The 17,794-nt window shown below is 44.6% G+C and overlaps 1 protein-coding gene across 1 annotated transcript in view; it reads right to left on the bottom strand.

Moving 5' to 3' along the window:
- Positions 1–864: 864 nt before the first annotated feature.
- Positions 865–17,794, bottom strand: part of LOC138080731 (phospholipid-transporting ATPase FetA-like) — a 117,371-nt gene continuing 100,441 nt past the window's right edge. The window contains exons 15-27 of the mRNA XM_068973599.1: positions 17,176–17,364; positions 16,353–16,468; positions 11,416–11,580; positions 8,815–8,926; positions 8,316–8,421; positions 7,795–7,942; positions 7,092–7,275; positions 5,256–5,479; positions 3,911–3,994; positions 2,365–2,610; positions 2,067–2,205; positions 1,152–1,282; positions 865–1,056 (exon numbers count right to left, since the gene is read on the bottom strand). Coding sequence (XP_068829700.1) covers positions 865–1,056; positions 1,152–1,282; positions 2,067–2,205; positions 2,365–2,610; positions 3,911–3,994; positions 5,256–5,479; positions 7,092–7,275; positions 7,795–7,942; positions 8,316–8,421; positions 8,815–8,926; positions 11,416–11,580; positions 16,353–16,468; positions 17,176–17,364 — 2,036 coding nt within the window. The remainder of the gene's footprint in view (positions 1,057–1,151; positions 1,283–2,066; positions 2,206–2,364; positions 2,611–3,910; positions 3,995–5,255; positions 5,480–7,091; positions 7,276–7,794; positions 7,943–8,315; positions 8,422–8,814; positions 8,927–11,415; positions 11,581–16,352; positions 16,469–17,175; positions 17,365–17,794) is intronic.

The raw sequence follows: 17,794 nt of genomic DNA, 5'->3' as shown, positions 1-17,794 counted from the left end.
GACTGATGCTATTGCTTGGCTTGAGTTACTATCACTGGGGCCCCAAGAGACCATGCAAATCTTTCCACTCCAAAATAAGCAGTTTATTACTTATCTATAAACTTATTAGAAACAGTTTCTCAAGTACATACAATTTATTCTCAAAGTAATTTTATGGAATGAAGACAAATGTTCACCAGTTATGGCTTATGTTCCTCAAGAAAAGATTTTTTAAATCCCCTACATTTCCCCGGTCCCAGTTCTGATGCCTGAAAAGGTGTCAGTTCTTGGGTCAAAGAGAAGAGAGGGTGGCAAAATCTTGAGCTGTCTTACCAAGGCAGGAACAATCTCCATTCTTTTTTTGGTCCAGAAACTCTCCTTTGGCTTCTTATGACCAACTGTTCACAGCTGTCTCCTTTTGGTATCCAGGCCAGCAAAAGATTTACTCTGAATCCCTCAGATAAACCCAGTAAAGGTGCCTGGGTGAATATGCTTGTGCGGGGCCCTAGCAAATTTTATGGTTGCTCTGGGTATGGGAAAGATTGTTAGATCTTACTTTTCTTTTCCCTTCCTCTCATTGTCCCTCTTCACTCAGTATCTCCACATGTGCTTGTCCAGATTAGAACTTGGAAGGTAGGGGGAGGCCTGACATGACTTTTTCTTGAAATGCTGTAACTCTGACAGATGTCTGGGGCTCTTTCTTTACTTTGCCTTGCCTTACTTGGGCACAGCCTTCTAGGGAATGAAGAGGCTGAGCCCCTGCAGTGAGAGTGGAAGCGCAAGTTTATGCTGGTTTCCAGGGACTCTAGTCTCTCCTTATTAAGTTTCGTGAATCCAAGAGAGGAAGAGCAATGACTGCCTCCTTTGGGGCTTCCCCAAAGACCTCTATCTTTTATCATGAGAGCTGTTTCTCTTGGGCAATTTGGCCTTCACGGTCTTGCCGGAAGTGATGAGGGCCCCAAAGCCCTGTTTGTGGGAAAATGCGTAGGCAGAGCGTCGAGAGGCTGTGTGTTTCAGTTTGGTCCGGATTGGGTATGGCAGTGGATGTCTCATGCAGTGATGAATTCTGTCAATAATCTACAGTCAGAGCATGGGGGACAGGATTTTTATCCACAGAGGCAAAGGCTAAGACGGTCATGAATTCTATTTGGGTAGATTCCTGTTGCACTCACCTGGTCCACGCTGACGGGCCAGAACAGCGGTTTGAGAAACTGGTACCCAATCACAGGCAACATGCAGAGGATTATGCTGAGGACAGCACTCAGCCACATCTGTGGCAGGTTCAGAGTGTTCCTGGCCACACCTGTAAACAAAGAGCCACAAAGGGAAGGCGGGACCAGAGCCTGGAGGGAGGGGGCTGCCAGCCTGAACTTCAGTCCAAAGAAAGAAGTTACTGATTTGGAAACAGTTTAGTCTCCTGAGAAATAATATAAGTGCTAAAGGACTGTACTGAGGTCCTTGATGTAGCCAGTCACTGTGAATTCACATGTCTTTGTCTCCCTCTAAAGGCCAGGCAAGGCAGCAGCGGTGAGGGTAGGTTCTAGGAGTCCTAGAGCACTGACCGGGACACAAAAATGGGATAGGGGGCTTTGGAGGGGAAAAATGAGTGGCTTGACAAAAAACAGGAACCAGTTATACAGAGTAACATCTGTCTGTTATTTTGTCCTCATCAGAGTGGAGATTAACAAGGGGAAAATTAATACAGGAGCTAAGAAGGCATTATGTCATAGTAGGAAGGACATCTGACTGGGAATCAGGAGGCCTAGATTTGAGTCATTAAAAAAAACTTCCAGTCTCTAAATTGGTGCAATAATTCTTGCCCTGTCTGTCTCTCAGTCTGCTTGTAACGCTCAAATTAGGTAAGAAACTTAAAAATATCTTAGAGACTCTAATAAGGTAAAGTATTTTCCCTAGCTAGATTTTGAGTCCTTTTAGGGCTGAGATCATGTCTCAATCATATCTATATCCACGGAGTCTAATACATAGGAGTAGCTGCTCGGCAAACATTTAATAAACAAATAGACTTGGTTCACACCCCCACCCCCAGCCCCAGCCCCAGCCCCTTGCCACACTGGGCAGAATATTACCTAGGAACTGGAAGGTGTCGGGGAACAATAAGCATAAGCCATCGCTGTACAGGAAGAATAAGATGCAAAAGTAGAAACCCAGGCTACCCCAGGTGAAGACATGGCTAATCATCGTCCAGTAGGTTGTCTCCAGCGAAATCTGAAAAGCACCCTCTTATGTACATTAGTCTACAACTCAGGATCTATCAGTCACCTCCCTTCTCCCATTTCATAAAAGGGGACACTCCCTTCCTGCCTTCCCTCCCTCCCTTCCAGACAGGCTCCCCACGCAATCCCCTTACCCCACCACCAGCCACACCTGCATTGTGACCACACAGAGCAAGGAGGTCTGCACTATCAGGGAGAAGGACTGGTAGTCGGAGATCTCCTTCCCATCCTGGCGCACTGAATTGTAAACAGTCCCCATAGGGATAAAGAACAGCACAAAGGAACTGTAGATCCCATGCAACAAACACTTCACAAATTCCTTCTTGTTGAAATACAGGTTATGCTGGCCTGGCTCATACAGCTCTGGGAAGCGTAGGCTCCATGTTTCATTCACGTCCTGGAAGCACCAGAGGGTAAGGAGGAAGGCTCAGGGTCTCTCCAAAGGTCCCATCTCCAGCAGAGTAGAGGCTTCTCCCCTCACTGAGTTTGCTGTTAGGCTGCCTAGGAGATTCCTTATGGATTACTTGAACAGAGCAGTGACCAGAACCTTTCTAAAGCCCTACTCTCTAGGCAGGGATATACACGGTGGAAGAAAGCTAGAAGGTCAAGATGGGGCGTTAAGAAAGGGGGCAGTTAGGATTGGGAGTAGAGGGAAGGAAGGACCGGAGCTTGGGTGGGGAGGCACCTGGGACATGAGTCCCTAGTTATAAGTGCTCCTTTGGCTGAGTGTTCTGTCAAAAGCCAGTGGGAGGCAACAGGAGGCCAGCGGCATTCAGTCAGCCCATTAGAGGTATTTCTGTTCTGTGATGCTCCTCCCATTCCCATAGCCACTGGGGAACTCAGCTGAGGGAATTGTCTATGAGGATGACATGGGACCATCTTCATCTCCTAAATCTAAAACTCTGGGTAACAAGGATTGAGGCTTGTTTTGAAAGGTTGTGGATCCCTAGATTTAGATCACTGAAGCTGTACAGGACTGCTGAATGACAGAACTCATCGTCTTGCTGCTCTGAGGCTGGCAGCTACTTCATGGAGAGTTTCCTTCCTACCCTGATGGAAACCAGGAACCATGATCCCATGATGTCCTCTTTCAGCCACTTTATTTCACTTTGGAGGCTCCCTTTTTGTTCCAGGTACCCAGGATTGGAGGTTGGGTAGAAGAGGGAGGGGTAGGGCACCAGCACCCTCGATGCCCAGGGAAATTTCCAAGAGGACTAGGCAGTATCCCCAAGGCTGACTCCCTATGATTTGAGGAATCATACCCATACTCCAAGCTTGGCCTTGAGGATTCTCGCGTAGGCCTCACTGCACTGGCTTATCCCATTCTCTCTTTATGGGTCTATCCTTTCTGGAGCCCCTTGATTTACCTAGTCCTGCCCCAACGACTATTTCCTTCCACTTTTGTACAGACTCCATTTACTGCACAGCACAATGTCTGTGTTTCTCTCTATGAAGAAAAACTTGACACAGGAGAATTTTGGTTTCTACAGCCGATGATTATTCTCTGTGGCAGAGGATACTTTACTTTGTCCAACGATACCTCTCTAGGTGGTGAGCTCCCTCCCTTGCTCTAGAAATGATTCTATTTGCATTTGACTTTGGAGCCTATCTCTTGGCTGCTGCTGTCCTCTTCATTCCAGGGAATATTCTTCGAGGGGCCAGGGGCTTCAGCCTTGACTAAGAGGTTTGTTGCTTACCTGATCAAACAGACTCAAGCCCAGGACAGGGAGGGAGGTGTAGATCAGGTTGTAGAAAGTGATAAACCAGGTATCATAAACCGTCTGGAAGAACACCAAGGAGATTTCTTAGGAGGTTTCTCTTTTCCAAAGTCTCAGCTCTACCTCCCAGCTTTAAGAGAACCCCTTCTGCCCTCCACCTGCCCATCACTGTGATAACCTAGAACATGGTTTGGATTTCTGAAATCTGACTGAGAAAGCTGACTGCAGACTCTGGTCCCTGGGCCCTAGGCTGTGGCAAGGCCACATTACACTTGTTTGGCCAATCTGATGAGGCTGATTTAGACCAACTCTACCATGACCTGTACTGCTCCTCTCTGCATGGAAAGGACCCAGAGTGGCTGCTAGGGAACACTGAGTGTACCCCTGCAGTCCCAGGCATGTAAGCCTCTGTGTTCTTTATCTGCTTTACGGCATTCAGTAGCTCCTATAACCCTGGACACCTTCTAACACTGGCAAGCAGAACAGACCCATGAGCCTTACAGTAGGCTACTTTCTTTCCTAGCCACAAGAGGTCAGCAGTAACATGTACATATACATACACCTCCCATAAGCCAGACTGGTGTTACTAGACACTAGGGGCAGACAAGCTCACTATTGTCTGCTGACTGGTCTGTTTTCCTGGAGCCTAAGGTCACAAAGGTAATAGAGATCTCCCAAGATGATCGTTCCAGAGGTTGCTTCTCTTTGGGAATCCTGAGAAACTAATTATAGGAAAAAGGGAATTCTCATAGAACATCAACATCCGAGGGTTGCTTCTCCCCACTTCTGTGGAGATTTCACACTCAATAGAGCAACAACAGTGTTTGGCAGGGTGGTATGTCTGGGTGAGGAAGGAGAAGTAAAGAGAAGCTGTGTTTCCAAGTGTGGCTACAGGTAAATGCCAGAACTGGCCCGTCTGGCAAAACCCAAAGGCCTCCTGAGGCTTAGCCTGTTCCATAAAGATTACTCTGGATCCTAAAAAACTCTCAGATCCAGGAATCTCACCCCCACCACCCCCACCTCTATTACATATGTTTGGAAATTCTAGGTCTCTATGTCATGGGAAAGATGAAAATATCTTCTGGGAGAGTTCTGTGGGTAGAAAGAAGTCAAGGCTGAGTCAGAGCCAGGACAGAGTTTAGAAGTCTAAGGTTAAGTGCAGGGTTAGGAGATGGGATCATCATGGGTGAGGAGTAAAAAGGATGGATGGTGCCACATCATACACAGGTCTCTAGAAGTGAAAAAGGGTCTGAACTGGCTGAAGCGGAGGAAGATTAGAGAAGACCCACTTGAACAGAGTGGATAATGCCATTTGAGCACTTACCTGTGCAGAGAACCCGCTGTAGAAGGCATACCAGACGTGCACCAGCGTGAAGGCAAAGTTTTTGTAAAAGAAGTAGCTTAGAAACTTGCACATGCGATTATAGGACCAGCGGCCATGAACCAGGAGCAGACGCTGAAGATAGCGAAACTGGGAGAAGGCGTAGTCGCTGCTGAGCATGGCCTGCATCCCCTCCTGGCCACTGATGCCGACCCCAATGTGGGCAGCTGCAAAGGAACCCCAGGAAATTCTCAGCCTAAGAGCTTGCTCTCTGGGTTCCCCGCCTGGGAAGTGTGCGATTAAGGCTGAGATCGCGTTTCATGCACCTCTTATTTTACACCTGAAAAACACTGGTAGGCCCAGCTGAAGCGGTATTTACTTAATGGAGTCTTTTCTGCTTAGTGGATTTCCCTTCCCCCACAAGTCAGAAAACAGCCCCTTCATTCACACTTTGTTTTGGATGCTGCCCCTCGAGATTACCAGGTATGGCTAGCATTATTGTAGATGTCTGTCCTTGATGGTCTTTGTACTTACTATAGCCATCTGGGCTCTCCCCTACTGCCAAGATCCTCAGGTAAAAAATTTCATGTTATCTCCTGAGGCCACTTAAAGATTCAGGATGGATATCAACCTAACACATTGTTTATTTATCTAAGTTCATCTAAGGAGCTAAACTTCAACTGTTGGGAGAACAGTGATGGACATACTTTGTTAGTAAGAAATTAGTTCTTCAGGAAGATTAAGGTGTCTTTTTCTGGATAAAGCAAGGGAGACTCGGGTTCAATCCCTGGGTCGGGAAGATTCCCTGGAGAAGGGAATGGCTATGCACTCCAGTATTCTTGCTTACAGAATTCCACGGACAGAGGAGCCTAGTGGGCTACAGGTCATGGGATTGCATAGAGTCAGACACGTCGAGCAACTAACACTTTCACTTTTATGCTTGATGGAAGATAAGACCTAAATTTCTAACAGTTTTAATTGGCCTGTGGTAGTATAGATTAAATTCTTTGATCCTCTGGTACATACCTATTATACTGCTTAACAGAATAACTAAAACCTCTGAGGCCCTAAAAGTTAAAGAAGTTCTAGAAACTGGAGAAAGAGAGCAAGAACACTTCCTAGTGTTGAAACTGAGGCTGGCATATATGTTAGTGTCTTCAGTATGGGAGAGAGGTTGGGCTAGAGGACCCCTAGGTGTGATCATAGCTCACAGAACTATAAGCTGCTGGAGGCTAACAGCGTTCAGCTGAAATTAACACCAGTTTCAGCCATTTGCTTCTATTACTCTGAAGCATCAGTAAGTTTGCTATTCTTCTCCAGCCAGGGGAGTCAGGGAAAGCTCTTGGGAATAATGCCTCAGAGAGGAAAAGATCCCTGGATCAGGTTGCACAGCTAATTCCCTGGTTGGGCAGCCCTGCTGTCTGCCTAACATTGCTCAACTCTACAGCCTTCAAGAAAGGAACCAACCATGACTCCGGTCCCAGGGTCCTTTCTGTGGGCTTTGATGCCATCTCAACAAGATGGGTGTTGTGGTTGCACAGCTTGTTCTCTGAGTATATGCTTGTGTTCTTGTTGGAGCCATGGGTATCTGAGTGCATGAGTTACATGCATGAGTCTGAATGTGTGTGCACGACTGTATGTAATGCTGTATAAATAAGTGGGTACTCAGGTGCCAAGGAACATGAATGAAGTTGCAACACAGTATAAATGTACAATACATACAGGAGATATGCAGGAGAATGAACCAGAAGCACAGTGCCACGCACATCTGTTTTGCCCATGAAAGAAGGAAAGGGTGAGCCCATGGCTAGGCACTACTGCCCCCGAGCCCTCACATGCCTTTGATCATGCTGACGTCATTGGCCCCATCCCCGATGGCCAGCGTCACCGCCTTCTTGTACTTCTTCACCAGTTCTACCACCTGGGCCTTCTGGAGGGGCGTCATCCGGCAGCAGATCACCCCCTTGCACATGCACGCCGTCCGCAGCAGTTCCAACTCCAGGTTTCCTTCTAGAGCGTGGGCCTGCAGCGCCAGGACACATCTACATTCCAGGCTGCCCCAAAAGCTCTTGGGACAGAACCTTCCTCGGCCCTCTCTTTCCCCTCCATTCTCCCCTCTCAGGCAGAGCTGCTCCCAAGATGCTCCATTCCCAGTGAAGCCAAGCCCCCAAGTCAGTTCTAGGCATCCTGACCCAGCTTCCAGTGGGAAACCATGAGAGTCTCTCACTGGGTCAAATTGGTTGACTGGGTTATAAGGCCCAGAGACCTTTTGGAGGACCTGGTTCTGCTCACTTCCCCCCTTCCTCAAGTAATGGGCCACATCAGCAGTGAAGAATTTGGAGAAGGAAGGAATAAGCCCTTGGCTTCTCTTTCCTCATTACTCCTGCCTAGAGAAGGCCAGGGAAAGGTGTCTGACAGGGAGGGGGGACTAGGGTAACTCAAGGAATAGCAAAAGGATCTTGAAATTTCCCTGAAGTGGGTTGGACCTAGGAAAAGAGCTCCTTGGAAGAAGAGAACAGAGTTGTAGATCTGTGTTGCCCACCAGACTGTAGCCATTGATGATTAAGCCATAGCTGCCATTGGGCACCTCCTCAGGTATTTTGAAGTGTGTCTGGGGCTTTGTGGTGAGGTAACTGTTTATGGGGTCTGATTCCAGTAGAGAGCCAGGTTTCATCTTTTCCCTTGCTGACCTGTAAGCCAAGAGTGATGATTAATGTCTGACCAGAAGCCCTAGAGCTTAGGAAGGAAAAGGTGTCCCAAAGTGAAAATGGGCCAGATGGATGCAGAACCTCTGCAGAGTACCTCCCAGGGCCTCAGACGCAACCATCTTCTGAGACCCGCCCCCGCCTTGCGTGTTATCTACACATGACACTTCTCCACTTCCACGCACTCCTTGAGCTCTAATGCTTCTTCACAGAATTCTCTCAGATATTTTAGGATTTTTGTTTTGCCCTCCCCCACTTCTTCTCTGTCCCTTCTGGTACTGTGGGAGGCATACTGAGGGAAGAGATGGGTGGGAAATCTTGATTCCAGTGACAGGCTGTGGCAGTTCGTCCCTCATACCTGAGTTCTCCTCCAACAGTCTCACCATTGTTGCCTTCCACGATAAATATCTCATCCATCTCATCCTCGAATATGTTACAGGCATAGGCAATGTTCACAGCAGTCTCTGCAGGGCAAGGGGGAACACAGGTCGCATTCGGCTGGGACGGGGTCTTTACAGTTCACAGGCATAAGGTGCAGACACATGGGCTGCAGACCCCATGTGTCCACATTTGCCATGGATGCATTTAAACATGTTTTTCATGAGTCAGTAGAGACTATATTCAAACATCCACAGGACAGACTTGTAAGTTACCAATCAATAACTAGGATCATTCTGGCTTAGCTTCCTCTAGGAAGCTTTCCTTATTACTTAAAGCAATTCCAGTCTGTACTCACTTCTCCAGGCAATCTGGGTATACTTCCTTGAATAGTACTGTGCCCATTTCTATGCGAGATTTTATGGGGGACTGAGATATATTTAGGCTGTAGCATTGGTCAGGCAAGGAACTCCCCTTACCTTGCTTATCTCCAGTTAAAACCCAAATTTTAATTTTGGCTTTGTTCAGGGTGAGGATCGTCTCAGGTACTCCATCCTGCAGCTTGTCTTCTATGGCTGTGGCCCCTAACAGCTTCGAACAGAGATATCAGAGAGGGAAAGGAAGAGACTCATGGCATTTTGTTGTTGATCAGTCGCTCAGTCATATCTGACTCTTTGTGACCCCATGGATTGCAGCACGCCAGGCTTCCCTGTCCCTCACTATCTCCTACAGTTTGCTCAACTCATATCCATTGAGTCGATGCCATCCAACCATCATCCTCTGTCACCCCCTTCTCCTCCTGCCTTCAATCCTTCCCAGCATTTAGTGGTACCCAACAACTTGACGGGCACCTTAGTATCCTCTTTAGTAAGCTGGCTCTGTCCTGGCACGAGGGCCTCAATGGCATAAAACTCACGACCTTCTGCCCTTCAACAGACACACTTCTTCAATCACACACTGACATCAAATTTAGAAACAGAATATAAGGAATCAAAGAGGGAGAAGACTGACTAAGTCGTACATGAAGCTTTGTGCCACTTCTAAACCCTCTGTTTCTCAACACACTTTTCCCTCTCCCTTGCTTTCAGAGCACGTTTCCCGGCTTTGGTCTCCAAAAGTGGTGTGTCTCAGACAAGGGATGCCCAAATCCAACTCTAGCTTTCCAGCTCTAAAAGAGTTCGGATGAACTTCATTTGTTTGTATCTACTGAGAGTTTCTAAGGTTTTCAAGGCCTTCCCCACACTAGATCAAAAGCATGTTAGTCCACACCATGCCTTCTTCTCCGTGATATCCTACTGATCACAGGGATGGGCACCAACACTGAGTCTGAGGAACTGATAGACGGACAAACTACTGACTGATTGCTGCTGGGCCTCTAAAAGGACAGACTAGAAACACTCATCACAGAGCTAACAATGGAAGGAGATTTGTGACCTTTGGCATCTCTAAATTTTCCCATTTAGTAACAGCAATTTCTCTTATTTTTATGAAACTAATTTTATTTATTTATTTTTGGCTGTGCTGGGTCTTCATTGCTGTCTGGGCTTTTTTCTAGTTGTGGTGCGCAGGCTTCTCACTGTGGCAGCTTCTCTTGATGAGGCGTACGGCCTCTAGGGCAGGCAGGCTTCAGTAGTTGCAACACATGGGCTCAATAGTTGTGGCTCCCAGGCTCTAGAGCACAGGCTCAGTAGTTGTGGCACAGGAGCTTAGTTGCTTCATGGAGTGTGGGATCTTCCCTGATCGGGGATTGAAACCATGTCTCCTGCACTGGTGGATGAATTCTTAACCACTAGACCATAGCAATTTCTCTTTTTATAGCAGAGCCTGTATCAATCTGGTCAAAAATTCTGGGGTCATCCTTAACTTTTTTTTTTTTTTCATTTTTAAAATTTATTTATTTATTTTTTTTTAAATTTTATTTTTACTTTATTTTACTTTACAATACTGTATTGGTTTTGCCATACATTGACATGAATCCACCCCTCTCACCTCCCACTTAACTTTTTTTTTTTATCATATTCTATAATCCACCAGCAAATTCTGCTGGCTCTACTGTTTAAAAATGTACATAATTTGACCATTTCTCACCACTTCCACTACTTCCATCTGATCCAAGCCATCATCATTTCTCTCTGGTACTACTGCAGTTACTTTCTACTTGGTCTCCCTGTGTCTGCACTTGCTCCTTTACAGCATAATCCCCACATGGCAGTCAGACTAATCATTGTAAAAGCTATCACATCGCTCCTCTGGTTGAGCTCTTCAGTGGTTTTCCATGTCTCATGTAAGTCTTATACCAGCCTGTCAAGACCTGCTACTGCTTCTCTGTTTCAGGTCCTTTTAATCTCTCCTCCTTGCTTACACTGTATCAGTCATATCAGCTGCCTTGCTCTTCAACTAACAAATTAGGTCTGCTCCTGTTTCAGGGTCCTTGCTTTTACTATTCCTTCTTTCTGGAAAACTGACTCCCCAGAGATCTGCTTGGCTTGCACCTTCTTCAAATCTCTGCTCAGATGTCTTTTTCATAGTGAAGACCAAGTGCCTTTTTAAAAATAGCAGTTATGCTCTGTCTTCTATAACACACACACATGCATGTGCTGATACTCCCAACCTTTCTTCCTGGCTTTATTTTCTTCCACAGAACTGTCACCACCTAACATACTATGTATATATATTACTTTTTGGTCTGTTTTGTCTACTACTACATGCTCAGGGCTTAAAACAGTACCTGGCACAGCACTTAATAAAATATTGTTGAATGAAAGAGTGAATACTATTGTCTTGATTACTCCATCAATTAATTCTGGATTATCTAATTTGTACATCATCAGACCTTGATTTCTTCCAGCTTCTGTGGACATCTTTGGGATAAGAAACACTGCCGAAAGATGAAATTTACAACCAATGCCTTTTTCATTATTTATGGATTACAAAGATCCATGATATCCTGAGTCAGCTTGGATTCCAGTATCCAGAGACAGCCTGAACCTATGATTTGCTGGAAGGCATTCTCAGAGTCTCTGTTCAGTCTCCCAACTGCTCCCCTGCCCCCAGTCTGTCCCTGATTTTTGCACACTAACCATAAGGTCTCTTTCAATCTCTTCATAGACAATTGATATTTTATTTTCCCGGTTCTCCAAAGACAAGCAGGCTTCACTGTGCTTCTTGCTCCAGTCCTGGAAGAATGCACTGTCCAGTTCTCGGTAGGCCAGCATGAGGGTGCGAAGGCCATCACTGGCAAAATCCTGGAAGACATGTGTATGCAGAGTGGACTTGGGCTGAGACAGGGCTGAGTCAAGGAATAACAGACTAGCCCCACAGGCTCCCTCTGCCCGCAAGAGAGGGTTTATTGCCTAGTATCACAGGGCTACTACCTAGCCTAACCAGAAAACACCTGTTTTCTTAGTCTGATGTCCTAAAGATAAGGCCAGCATAGCTGGGTATAAAGTCCGAGAATACTTCTGAGAGACAGAAGATTCTAACTTCTACCTATGGTTAGGTAGTTTGCTATGACCATGGTAAAGAATGAAGCCTTCAGATTTCTTCTAAAATTGGGATAGTTAATTCACCCTCCACACAGGAGATAATGATGTTTATAATATGAGAAAGAAGGGAGTAACAAAGTAAAAAGGAATTTTATAAAAAAATAAGGGTGTTACTGTTGTTTTTTTTTACAAGCATACATTCATTTATTTTCGTTTCTCCCTGCCTTCCTTCATCAAGTATTCAGTGGGCATGTTAAATAGCAAATTTGTGTATCTGTCTACAGCTGGTTGGTTTCCCAGGTGGCTCAGTGGTAAAAAATCCACCTGCCCAAACAGGAGATGCGAGTTCATCCCCTGGTTTGGGAAGATGCCCTGGAGAAGGAAATGGCAACCCACTCCCATTCTTCCCTGGGAAATCCCATGGACAGAGAGGAGCCTGGTAGGCTACAGTTCATGGGGTTGCAGAGAGTCAGACATGACTTAGCAACTAAACCATCACCATCACCTACAGCTGGTTGGCTCAGCTGATTAGTCACAGCCAAGAATGCTAATGAGGCCACTGCTGAAATGCCCTCTGGGTAAGTTAGTACCTTTTGTTCTTTGGCCACCAATGTATCCTGCTACTGCTGCTGCTGCTGCTGCTAAGTCGCATCAGTCGTGTGTGACTGTGCAATCCCATAGACGGCAGCCCACCAGGCTCCTCCGTCCCTGGGATTCTCGAGGCAAGAACACTGGAGTGGGTTGCCATTGCCTTCTCCAATGCATGAAAGTGAAAAGTGAAAGTGAAGTCGCTCAGTCGTGTCTGACTCTTTGCGACCCTATGGACTGTAGCCTACGAGGCACCTCTGTCCATGGAATTTTCCAGGCAAGAGTACTGGAGTGGGGTGCCATTGCCTTCTCCTAATGTATCTTAACTAACCACAACTATCTTGCAGAAGTATACCCTTGGTTACAAGGAAAGCAAGGTGACAGTGTGGGTAGTTTGGGGAACAATCCATATCTAACTGAAAGTGGGTTAGAAGCAGACTTTGTGTGTTGAGAACGGCAAATGAATAACAATTTGAGCTTTAAAATAATTCACTTTGGCATCATAAGACCAAATAGAAACAGAATTTATCACCTTGATATTTTGTTATTAGTTCTCTGTATAACTCCTGAGTACTTCATGTTAGCTGTCAGATAAAAATAACATCCAGGAATATCTGTAGGGAATCCTATCTCTTTAAAAAATTAATTAACTTATTTGGCTGCACCTAGTCTTAGTTGCAGCATGTGAGATCTAGTTCCCTGACCAGGGGTTGAACCCCTGGTCCCCTGCACTGAGATCGCAGAGTCTTAACCACTGAACCACCAGGGAAGTCCCAAGAATCCTCTCTCTTAAATCTCTTTACTGTTGACAGGTGAAGTGATAAAAAAGAAGCCTGAGAGATGATCTCAAGAGATTTCTTACAAAGGAAAAATCTTCATAGTGCTTTTCCTAATGGTTGTACCAGTTTATATTCCCACCAACAGTGTATGAAGGTTCCCTTTTCTCCACATCTTCACCAACCCTTGTTATTTCTTGTCTTTTTGATAATTTAAAATAGAATTACCATATGATCCAGATCCAGCTATTCCACTTCTGGGTATTTATATTTATCCAAATAAAACAAAATCACTAATTCAGAAAGATACATGAACCCTTATGTTCACTGCAGCAATATTTACAGCACTCAAGACATGGAAACAACCTAAGTGTCCAATGATGAGTGGAACACTACACACTCATAAAAAGTAGAAATCTTGCTATCTGTGACAAATGGATGGACCTTCACAGTATTATGTTGTTTGAAATAAATCAGATAAAGACCAGACACCATATGATTTCACTCATATGTGGAATCTAAAAAACAAACAAATGAACAAACAAAACAAAAACTCACAGATAAAGAGAACAGATTAGGGGTCACTAGAGGGGAAAGGAGTTGGGGGGTGAAAGGGGGTCAACTGACAGGGATGGGTGATAACAAGACAAAGTGGTAATCACTTTGAAGTATATGCAAGTATCAAATTATAATGGTGTATGCCTAAAACTTATTTAATGTTACATATGAATTTTACCTCAATAATATAAGTACATATATGCACATATATATTCAGGAATTAAAAGTATACATCAGCCATTTAAAAAAAGAAGGAAGAGATACGGCAGAAACTGATCTTGCATGGTGTACTGATAAGAGGACTTGGCAAGCTTAACAATACATTGACAGATTCTTAATCCGTTCAACAAATACTTTAGCAGTCTATCCTTAACATTATTTCCTACATATCTCTTACTTGTATGTTTTTCTTTTCCCTTGTGGGGGGCAAATTGGGGTTCTGGGGTCCTGACTGCTGCTTGTTTTGTGTGATCTGTTTGCTGGATTCCTGTCTTAGAGAGCTTGGAGCTGTGCTTCTGCATGGATGGGTTCTGGAACTTGACTCTTACAGAATATTCTGTGGTTAATAGACTAATGTAGTCAGGCTGCACTATGGGTATCTGTTAAGGTTGGTCAAAAGTGGGTTAGATCTGAAAAAAAAAAAAGTTCCAAAAGATCTGAAATGGTTTTATGATTCCCCTTTGAATCCAGTCTGTGGAAATGCTGAGAAGATACCCTAATTCATGTAGCTCTAGATGGTTAAAAGATAAGGGAGGTTTTCAGAGTAGCCTATAACACACACACACACACACACACACACACACACACACACATACACACACACTGAAGAAACAAAACTGTAACCTCAGGAAACCAGTATGAGAGTTGTACTATGAGGGACACGTCAGTGGTTTTTTTCAAAAACTGGAGATACAATGTTATGTACCATAAAAATCACCCTATTAAAGTACATAATTAAGTGTAATATACAGGTACACAATTAAGTACACAATTATGTATAATATAATGTATATGTATATATATGTATACATCTGCAATGTGGGAGACCTGGGTTCGATCCCTGGATAGGGAAGATCCCCTGGAGAAAGGAACAGCTATCTACTCCAGTATTCTGGCCTGGAGAATTCCATGGACTATACAGTCCATGGGGTTACAAAGAATTGAACACGACTCAGCAACTTTCACTTTCTATGTATCTATATGTATATATACTGATAAAGTTGTGCAACCATCACTACTATCTTAATCCCAAACATTTTCATCATCTCTGAGATGATGAAACCCCATTACCTATTAGCAGTCATTCCCATTCCCTTTTCTTATAGCCCCTGGTAACCACTAATCTACTTTCTCTTCTACAGATTTGCCTATTCTGTACATTTCATATAATGAAATCATAAAATACTGGCCCTTTGTGCCTGGCTTCTTTCACTTAGCATAATATTTCCAAGATTTATCATGCTACACATTGTAGCATGTATTAAGTATGTCATTCCCTTCTGTGACTGAATATCATTCACTGTACAGATTTATCACATTTTATTTACTCATTCATCCACTGATGGGGATCTGGGTGGTTTCTATATGAATAATGCTGTTATAAGCATTAGTGCACATGTTTTTGTGTGAATGTAAGTTTTCATTTCTCTTGGGAATATACCTAGGAGTGGAACTGCTGGGTCAAATGACAACTCTGTGCTTAACTTTTTCAGGAAAATTGCCAGACTGTTTTCCAAAATGGCTGCACCAATTTACATTCTCATCAGCAATGTGTGCAGGTTACAATTTCTCTATATCCTTGGCAGTACTCATTATTATCTGGTCATCTGTTTGATTTTAGTTGCCTTAGTGATGTGAAGTAGCATCTTGTGATTTGATTTGCTTTCCCCTGATGGCTATGACATTGAACATCTTTTCATATGCCTATTGACCATTTGTTCTCTGATTTCTGACTATGTGTTAATGTAGGGCCATGCCAAAATGTCCTAATAAAATAGAATTTCCTCCAAACTATTTCTTCCTTAAAATACTTCTCTGATCTGCCTCTTCCCCCATCACATCCCTTGTCCTATTCCCCCCTCCAACCCTTGATATATCCAGGTTTAGGGGTAGAAACCTCAGTGAGCATGAATATGGTTTTCCTTTCTAATGTTAGCAAACTGGAGCCATTCTCTCTGTTACATCTCAAATCCCAGAAGGTGCAAGTGGAGTGGGGCAGGTAGGTACCCGTGGGGATTCTAACCCTATAAATAACAGAGGATGGTGTCACACAGTCACCTACGCAGTCCAGGCCTGGTGATTTCTGCTCCATACCTAAAAGCAGTCTGTTCCTGTCATGACTGGGCCAGGAATCACAGAGTGAACTGTCCTGATTGTAGTAAATGTTCCTACAACACATCCTGGCCCATTCAACTCCTCACTGCAGAAGCTGGCAACTTGGTCAATGAGAATCCCACAGAAGGAGGTAGTTTTTACTCTTCTCTCAATTAAAGAGACACAGATACCAATCCACCTCATACTGAAACACGCTGACACGGGGACACACATGCGGACACACATCCAGATACAGAGCCACCTGCTGCTCTCCTGCCCCGAAACCTGAACACTTACATCTAGATGGTCCATGGTTACGTCTTTGAGGGATCCACAGGATGGATGGAGGAGCTGACAGAGGATCGTGTCTGCACCCTTGCAGAATAACAGTATGCGATTTTCAGGTGTTCTCACTGAAAATAAGCAAAGTAAGCAAAGTAACCACATGGGTCCATTGTCACAAGAACATGTTGGAGCCACTGAAGGATGGCAGAAGGCTGTTCCCATGATGTTTGTTTCTGATACCACGGGAGGCTAAGCACTCAGTGAGTGGTCACACAGGGTGAATGATGAGGGCTGGTGAGATGTGAGAGAAGATCTTTTGGAACCAGTTTTTCCATGGGTTCAACATCACCTATGGAAGACTGATACAGAATCACATTTAGCTTCTCAAGTCCAAGTTCCAGACCAAGGCCCATATCTAGTGAGGACCAAGGAATAAAAGTGACCTTCCTCTTCAGTCTGAGGCCCAAACTAAGAGCAAGATAGTATGAATTTCCCCCATAATGTCCACCCCCATTTCTCATTCCAAGTTCAGGCTTTATGAGTTTATTCTCCATTCTTATCTTGGCTTTGAAAGTTATGACAAGTCACTATTCAGGATCACTAAATAAGGGGCTTAGCATGTGGTTGTTAAGCTTATATATGTGTATAGAAGGAAATATAAAGAATTATGAGAGAGAAAGTGGGAATGGCTGTGTTTGTATTTGTGGCAAGAGTGCCTTGGAAATGGCATGTGGGTGAGAGAAAATATTTGTGTGCAGACAGAAAAGAAAAATCAATGTATGAATGTATATGAAAGACAGAGAAGGGGAGAAGACTGACAAGGAGGGACACCCACCAATAACTGACATCCTCTTGCGCGTATTGCTGAAGTCCAAGATAGCCAGCAGTTGATAGATTCTTGTTTTCCCCATTTCGACTACCATGATTGTCTCAGACGTGCGGGAACGGAATACAAAGCCAAAGTTCCTGGCAGCAGTGACCAGGGCACCTTCATCTGGGGACTGAGCCTGGTAAACCAGCTCACCTGGCAGGAGACAAGAGGGGAGCCAGAGCCCATAGAGATGTGCGGATGAAGTCCACCCAGAAGTTAGACTGTCTTCCAAGTGGCTGACACAAAGATGGAGCCCAGGAGGGGCATCTTTCTTCAAAATTTCCTCATAGGTCTGACCCTAAAAGGCCAGGTTGCATAGAACAGGTCAGTTTCTTTTTTCTTTCTAATATTTTCACCTCATTTCACAGACCTGAGTTAGTATTATAGAGGTACACAGTACATGTACACAAACAAAACAGGTAGCTACTTTCTAAGAGGGTAAAGGTGGCTCAGGAGGTTGTTAAAAATGGATGACCCAGAGGGATGGTACGGGGAGGGAGGTGAGTGGGGGGTTCAGGATGGGGAACACGTGTACACCCGTGGTGGATTCTTGTTGATGTATGGCAAAACCAATATGATATTG

This window comes from Capricornis sumatraensis, chromosome 6 (genome assembly GCF_032405125.1).
Source record: "Capricornis sumatraensis isolate serow.1 chromosome 6, serow.2, whole genome shotgun sequence".
Classification (NCBI taxonomy): domain Eukaryota; kingdom Metazoa; phylum Chordata; class Mammalia; order Artiodactyla; family Bovidae; genus Capricornis; species Capricornis sumatraensis.
Note: the sequence above shows the minus strand (reverse complement) of the source record. Positions and strands in the feature narration are given on the sequence as shown.